This window comes from Sinocyclocheilus anshuiensis, unplaced genomic scaffold, assembly GCF_001515605.1.
Source record: "Sinocyclocheilus anshuiensis isolate Anshui unplaced genomic scaffold, SAMN03320099.WGS_v1.1 scaffold794, whole genome shotgun sequence".
Lineage (NCBI taxonomy): Eukaryota > Metazoa > Chordata > Actinopteri > Cypriniformes > Cyprinidae > Sinocyclocheilus > Sinocyclocheilus anshuiensis.
Window position 1 is genome coordinate 856,016 of NW_015547683.1, and position 8,344 is coordinate 864,359.

The 8,344-nt window shown below is 34.7% G+C and overlaps 1 protein-coding gene across 2 annotated transcripts in view; it reads left to right on the plus strand.

Moving 5' to 3' along the window:
• LOC107703181 (multiple epidermal growth factor-like domains protein 9) overlaps positions 1 to 8,344 on the plus strand; it is a 38,931-nt gene that overhangs the window by 27,891 nt on the left and 2,696 nt on the right. For both annotated transcript variants that reach the window (XM_016505739.1, XM_016505740.1), the window contains exons 3-5: positions 414 to 553; positions 2,683 to 2,832; positions 7,379 to 7,648. In XM_016505739.1, the coding sequence (XP_016361225.1) occupies positions 414 to 553; positions 2,683 to 2,832; positions 7,379 to 7,648 (560 nt within the window). The remainder of the gene's footprint in view (positions 1 to 413; positions 554 to 2,682; positions 2,833 to 7,378; positions 7,649 to 8,344) is intronic.

Here is an 8,344-nt window from a genome sequence, read left to right on the forward strand (position 1 = left end):
GAACACACATTGTGTGTGTGTGTGTGTGTGTGTGTGTGTGTGTGTGTGTGTGTGTGTGTGTGAGAGATGCAGAGGGATTCCTGGAATCCGGTCTGAAGCAGCAGATGGTTTTCAAATGTGGTCTGGGCCAAAGGTCCCTCATGTGTACCCACATGCAGAAATGGTGGAATTAAAAATGAAAGGTCTAGACTGCTTTAAAGTGTGTGTGTGACTGCGTTTTAGACCAGGATTGTTAGCTGTCTAGGGCAAAGCCACGTGTGTGCTGAAATGTGTGTGATGAGATACCACAGGAACTGGATGCACAAAGAGGATGTTGTCCACAAGCAGGCACAATTTCCAGGCTGCCAGTGTCATAAATGTTAAAGCAGTGATATAGTTTTTTCATGTGTGTTTTCTGTGTTTCTCTCTTGCAGCTCAGGGCTGTGTAAGTGTAAGACAGGTGTATACGGGCCCAAGTGTGACGACTGCCATCCTGGATTCTTCCACTTCAGCAGTACAGGATGTCAACCGTGCCAATGCAACAACCACTCTACCTACTGCCACCCTCAGTCAGGTCAGTAAAAAACGTATGCCTCACAGAAACTATTACAAAGTGAAAACAAACACTCACTTGTGATCCATGTACACATTTCACACTTATCGTTCATGATCTCAGTTTGAAGCATCTGTCATGGTGTAGTATTATCACGCTATAGATAATCAGACCAGATTAAAAAAATAAATAAATAAACACAAATAAATGCTCACAAAACATAACATTCTCCTGGATATTTTCTTATTTTGAAGCTTAATATTTATAAACATTAAATCACATAATGCTCAATATTATCTTTTAATTTACATTTATATAATTAAGAATAAAATTGCATGCAACTTATAATAAATTTGTAATACAAAATAAATACTTATCCATTAAAATAATGTTATAAAACAGATGAACCTATACTTATACTTAATCATTTTTTATTAATATTAGTTAAACTTCATATCAAATTCAAAATACAAGAATATTATGATACTTTTATTTTAGAATGACATGAAAATGAATAAAATAAGATTTTCTTTTTTGGGTGAACTGTTCCTGTAAAATCTCCAGATTTGAGATTGACTCACCTAGAGCGATTCATCAGAACATCCTCCACACTTCCCTCTCTTTTTCTCTCTTCCTCCCTGTATCCTAGGCAACCTAAGCTTAATTAACCTCAATTTGAATCAGGACCAAAAACCCCTATCAACATAATGCTCATGCTGGTGTGTGTATGTGTGTGTGTTAATTTGTTAAGCAAACCTGCTGACATCTGAGAAGTGTAGGCGTGTTTGTCTTAAATCATTTCAGCCAGGCCTCAATCTGCTGATGTCACAGATGTATTTGTCAACTGCTTGTTCAAGTGCATGAGCGCACGTGTGTTTAGGAACCCATCTGTCTCTGTCTTTCTCTCTCCACGTTGTGTGTGTGCAGATGGTAGCTGGTAACCTTTCCTCAATGCGGAGAGCCACAGTCAGATTTACAGCCCTCCTTCGGTCATAAAACCCAATCAGCATCTCCGGAGACTGCTTACAGTTCATAGACTCACAGCCACCCCACAGCATAATACCACACACACACATGAGCGCACGTGTGTTTAGGAGCCCATCTGTCTCTGTCTTTCTCTCTCCACGTTGTGTGTGTGCAGATGGTAGCTGGTAACCGTTCCTCAATGCGGAGAGCCACAGTCAGATTTACAGCCCTCCTTCGGTCATAAAACCCAATCAGCATCTCCGGAGACTGCTTACAGTTCATAGACTCACAGCCACCCCACAGCATAATACCACACACACACACACACACACACACACGAGACGTGCAGTATTTCACAGAAACTGATTGATTGACCTACATTTATGCTGTGTTGGTTGTGTTTTACGTTAAGTGTCATTAATGAAAAAAGTCAGAAACTAGTGGTATTTTAGTGTTATAGTATTATAGTTATATTATATTATATAGTTCTATTATAGTTATTATAGTATTATAATATACGACTATAGTGTTTGTTAGTACTTTAAATGAGCTTTTATTTTTATATTTTAAGTTTTCGTTTTAGTAATTTTAGGTGTTTTGTTGTTTTTATTTATTTACTTTTTTAAATATTTCTATTTAACTTTTATTTTTTTCTTATTTTAGTTTTAGTAATTTTAGTACTTCAACTGAACCTTTTCATTTTTTATTTTTTTTTTTAGTTTAGTTGCCAAGGTAACATTTCAAAGTTTTTCATCTAATATTTATATTTTATTTTAGCTCATCTTAATTTCAATTAACAAAAACCATTTTTAAAAGTTTTTGTTAACAATAACAGCAGTGACAGAAACTTCTTTGTTTTATATCCCTCCACTTGAAAACCCTGGTCTTGAGTAGTGTTAACTAGAGCTCCAGTACAGCGTTTCTCACATTGAGGCTTAAATCATCAACAAATTACCTAGAGCACATTTAAGACTAAGAGCACTTTAAACATAAACTTTAAACTGGTGAAAGGTTCTTCTCTGACAAAGCAGATTTCTTTGTTTTAGAAACGTTTTTTCAAGTTTCACCTTTTCAAGTTCTTACCTTATGCAATGATTTACATAAGACTCTCTGGAAGTCTCATGTTCAGTCTATACTGTTGCTAATGATCAGTTGTTCTGTATATTCTCCTTCTCTCTCCTCAGGTGTTTGTTTGGACTGTCAGGATAACACTCAGGGCCACAACTGTGAGGAGTGTCTGCCCAACTTTTACCGGCGTCATGGTGAGGGGTCCGCGGACGCTTGTCTGCCTTGTCCCTGCTCCTCTGAGACCTCCAGCAGCAGCTGTCATCTCGGTGAGTCTGCATCTCTGTGACATGTTGACAGGGTTCAGGGCAGCTTCTGCATTCAGCACATGATGTCCTAAGAAGTGACTGGCAATTATTCATCAGGACAGAAAAATAGAAGGCACAGAAAGTTCGATTTTGAAAAACTTTTTTTTTCCCCTTTTTGCATAACATGCACTGATGGATCATGCATAAGAAGACCATGACATTTAACATTTCCTGTCAAAAGTCTGGCACAGCTAAACAATAATTTGCATATTACACAAAGGCTTTTGGTCTTTGGCCAGTTAGTTTGCTTTGTCCTTGTCCACGCAAAACTCCTACCTGAAACCTGTAGCATACAGTTCTGATGTAATAAAGCAAATGCAGTACTTCCATGTAATTGAAATGAAGAACAAAGAAGATTTTTTTTCTGTAATAATGTGAGGCTTTCGTGAACATTTATAAAAATTATTATAATATTAAGTACATAATGCTGACTATTTTCTGTTAATTTGAGTTAATATACTTCAAATTACATGCAACTGGTTTATATAATTTTTTTATATAAACTATTTACCTCTTAATATAATCAGTTATAAAACAACATTTCCTGTCAAAAGTCTGGAATATTTAGGATTTTTTTTTAAATGTTTTTGAAAGTTTAGTTCACAGAGGCTATATTTATTTGATCAAAAATACAGTAAACACAGTTTCCATGACATTTACATTTCCTGTCAAAAGTCTGGAATATTTAGGATTTTTTAAAAATGTTTTTGAAAGTTTAGTTCACAGAGGCTACATTTATTTGATCAAAAATACAGTAAACACAGTTAAAAAAAAACAAAAAAAAAACAGTTAAAATAATAATGTTAATACATTTTAAAATATAATTTATTCCTGTGATGCAAAGCTGAATTTTCAGCATCATTACTCCAGTCTTCAGTGTCACATGATCTTTCAGAAATCATTCTATGCTGTTCAGTTATTAATTATTATCAATGTTGAACACTGTGATTCTTTGATAAATAGCAAGTTCAAAAGAACAGCATTTATTTGAAATATAAATATTTTGTAACATTATGTCTTCACTCAAATCAATTTAATGCATCCTTGCTCAATAAAAGTTTTTAAATCTTAAATCTTACTTAAACTTTTGGAATGGTTGTGTATCAGTGTTTCCACAAAAGTATTAAGCACCACAACGGTTTTGAACATTGATAATATTAAGAAATGTTTCTTGAACACCAGATCAGCATATTACGTTGATTTCTAAAAGATCTGGAGTAATGATGCTGGAAATTCTGCTTTACATCTCAGGAATAAAATACTTTAAAATACTTGCCCTCAAGTTTGATTGGGCCAAAAAATACACTATCTCCTGTGACAAAATTCACAAGTTAATTATAATTAATTAGTTCACCTGACATCTGTTATTGCATTAGGATGATTGAGTTGTCAGTGATTTTCCATTCCTGGATGGATTTATAAACAACCTGGATTTAAATCTTGGTCACAGCTAAAAATTTGAATGGTACAGAGGAGCCAGTCAGAGACCTTGTTTCCATCACAGCTGCCCTTCCATTGGATGCAGTGGCACAGCAACAGCTATGGTGATGTGGCTTTGGGTTGTCACTTTACATTTACGGTCACTGGAGCCCGAGGAGGAAAGTCAATGTGTCAGTGTGAGGAAGAGAGAGAGAGAGAGAGAGAAAGGGCACTGAAAGTTCAGAACACTTATATAAGTGTACACAGTATTATTTATATATTTATAGGTCAAATATGTAATGCATAATGTACAGTCATTATATTTGTATTGATAATGATCGTCAGACTGTTCATTGTGCTACCTATTATGTGGTTAACAAACCAACAAATAAATAAATATGTGGACATGAAATATTAATTTGAGTTTGAATAAAAATTATATTATTGTCTTATATAGGAGAGAGAGGGAAAATGCAAGAGAGTGGAAAATGAGGGAGATGAAGCAGTACAGTAGTGATTATCAGTGTGTCAACAGGCTCACAGCTGCGCCGCTCACTGTCCACAACTAAAGGTGCTTCTTTTTAAGTTTTCATTTTGTGGAGTCGTGCAATAGTTAAAGATTTGGGCTAATTACTGAAAGGTTGTAGATTTAAATCCTGCAAGATTCACCGATCCACCATTGTGCTCTTGAGCTAAACGCTTAAACCCAGGTTACTCCTATAATAAGTGAACTTCAAATTTCCTTGGATCTGCTAAATTACTACCTATTAAGCTCGGTGCCCTCCGAAAAGTTTGGAGAAAAAATTTCCACAAATTAAAATTATTTTGAATAATTGAATAATTAATAAATAAAATGTAAATAAAAGTATTTAAAAATAAATGTTAATAAATAATTTAAATGAATATAATGGTTATAAATAAAATCATTAATACAATATGTATAATAAATAACTCATTAAAAACGAATAAATAATTTAATAATTTGAAAATAATTTATAAATATCATTTTTTATAAATAACACAATTGATTAATATAATAATTTTGATAAATAAAAGTAATCAAATAAAAAAATAATAATTCAATAATACAATAAGTTAAAATGTAGAATTTGGCATCAGTACTGTTTAATTTTGCTTTTTAAAGACAGGTTGGAAATCATGAGATTAATTGTAATTTTTTCTACCGTTTTATGTGTCTCCTCAGGTTTATACATATAACAGTACTCTGTATTGGTTAGAAAATAAGATACAGTAAGATATGCACACTGAAAAACGATAGATAGATAGATAGATAGATAGATAGATAGATAGATGTCTTTTTAATAGGAAATACCTCAACACAAGAAAGAAAACTGAGAAGAGAAACTGCCTTTCATGGTCATGAAACCTTCAAAAAGAGCACAAATCGGAGGCCAAATGTGTGTGTGTGTGTGTGTGTGTGTGTGCATTTCTAAACTCTTGAGTCGTCTCCCCCTGGTGACACCGAAGCTGGTAAAACCTCGTCTGTTGGCATCACACTGTCTGTAGCTGGTGCATGAAGCTGGCACAGGCACGGCCCACGACTTCTCATGGCAGGAATGGGAGGAGTGCCGAAATGAATTCCTCCGCCTTCTGGCCACTTCCTTCTGTCACTGGCCGGCAGTGTGTCTCCGTCTCTAATGTCATGGCTGTGGCAGCGAGGCCAGTCAGTGGGGTGGTGTGGGGACAGATCTGCTTCAGGGAGGGGTTGACCTGGCAACAGCGGCCATTGAGAAAACGGATCAGCGATGTCATGACTATTGAAACTGCAGAGAAGCTTGCATTACTGCGTGATGTTTCTGCTAGCGGGCGATTGTAGGTCAGTCAGTGAGTGCTGCAGCAGTCAGGCAGGTCAGGATGTTAATCTAGCACAGTCATTCACACATCCTGCTGACTGGATTTCTTTCCTATCATGAATATTTCATTGTGCGTGTGTGTGTGTGTGTGTGTGTGTTGAACACTCTTAAGGATGTTTTAAACTTCACTCCTCTGTATCCCACTTACAAATAATGGCAATACCATGGTTTCTGGGTCTGGCACTATCATAATACTATTTAAATAATAAGTATTTTTAAAGTACTGTGGAGTCCCATGTAAATGCCATGAATATGCTCATTAAGTATCATCTAAGCATAATCATTTTATGTATAAAATAATTTAAATTAGTAAATTAAAAAGCGATTGTCAATTATCACTTCATTTTAATTTTATTTTCCACTTCTGTAGAATATGGTGTCAGACTTGAAATTTGGTGCTGTGGCGCCACCTTGTCGTTGGAGTTGGAACTACAAGTGGCCTCTTAAAGTATTTTACACTTAAGTTGCACTTAAAATATGCTAGAGCTTTTCTCAGAGCTGTCCTCACTTTTCAGGGCCATTTTTGCCAATATAAAAAAAACGACAACTATATATATATATACGTTTTTTTATTATTTCATCAACAATAACAAAGACAAGATGAAAAAAATCCACTGTGACAATAATTCTATTAATTATAACAGTACTGTTGACAAAAAAAACATGCCAAAAGTACAACAAGAATAACAATATACTAATAATACACTAAATGTTTTTAGAAGATATATTAGGTTATATATATATATATATATATATATATATATATGTGTGTGTGTGTGTGTGTGTGTTTACTTGAATGGTTGAAAATGTTGTTAGAGTTTGACATATTGTACAACTAAAATTGTCAACAAAAATGTTGACTAAAAGAAAATTACTTTATTTTTTTTAGCAAAAGACAAAAACCATGACTGAACCAAAAAAAAAATAGATTAGAGAATAGATTGTATGAAGTCAGTTCCCTTCAACTTCACACTGGTGTCTTACAGATTATGGCTTTTGTTGCATTTTCAAGTGTGGCACAGCTATCTAAATACCTTTTAGGCTCACTGTACATTAAAATGAGTCCAGGATTAAAAAGCGAACTGAAGGTTGTGCATGAGGAGACTAAAATATTATTGTCATGCTATATAAAATAAATTACAAATCCCTTATTTGCTGTGTTTGCCATTATGTAACTCTAGTTTTTGATGAGGTCTGTTTAAATGCATTTACAGATTCCAGTGGACAACCTGTATGTGACGAATGTAAGCCTGGCTTCTCCGGCCCAAGATGCAGCGTGTGCATGGACGGTTTATTTAAATCAGCAGGCGCGTGCGTGCCCTGCGAGTGTAATGGGAACGCAGACCCTCGCTCCATGCCACAAATATGCCACTCTGAGACAGGCCACTGCCACCGCTGCATCAACCACACAGCGGGAGCACACTGTGAGATCTGCACTCGTGGATACACAGGGGACGCCCACTACCACAACTGCACCCTGAGAGGTACGACACGTGTGTAAGCATTGTGGGAACATACATTACTGGTTAAAAGTTTGGAATAATTCAGATTTCTTTATATTTTTGAAAGTATCTTATGCTCACCAAGGCTGCATTTATTTGATCAAAAATAGTAGTATTGTGAAATATGATAAAAACATTTTAAATAGCTGTTTTAAATTTAGATATATTTAGATAAAAGTAATTTATTCCTGTGATGCAAAGCTGAATTTTCAGCATCATTACTCCAGTCTTCAGTGTCACATGATCCTTCAGAAATTATTCTAATATACTGATTTGCCTCTTAATTATTATTAATCATTATTGGTGCTCAATTATTAATAATGTGTCAATGTTGAAAACATGCTGCATAAAATTCTTGAGGAAACAGTGGTAATTTTTTTCAGGATTCTTTGATGAATAGAAAGTTCAACAAACATATTTTGTTATTTATAAATGCTGAATAAAAGAGTAATAATAATAATAATAATAATTATTATTATTATTTAATCTTACTTATCCCAAACCTTTTCCACAAAAATATTAAGCAGCATAACTGTTTTCAGCATTGATAATGAAAAGAAATGCTTCCTGAGCAGCAAATCAGCATATTAGAATGATTTCTGAACGATAATGTGACACTGAAAACTGGAGTAATGATGCTGAAAATTCAGCTTTGCATCACATGAATAAATTACATTT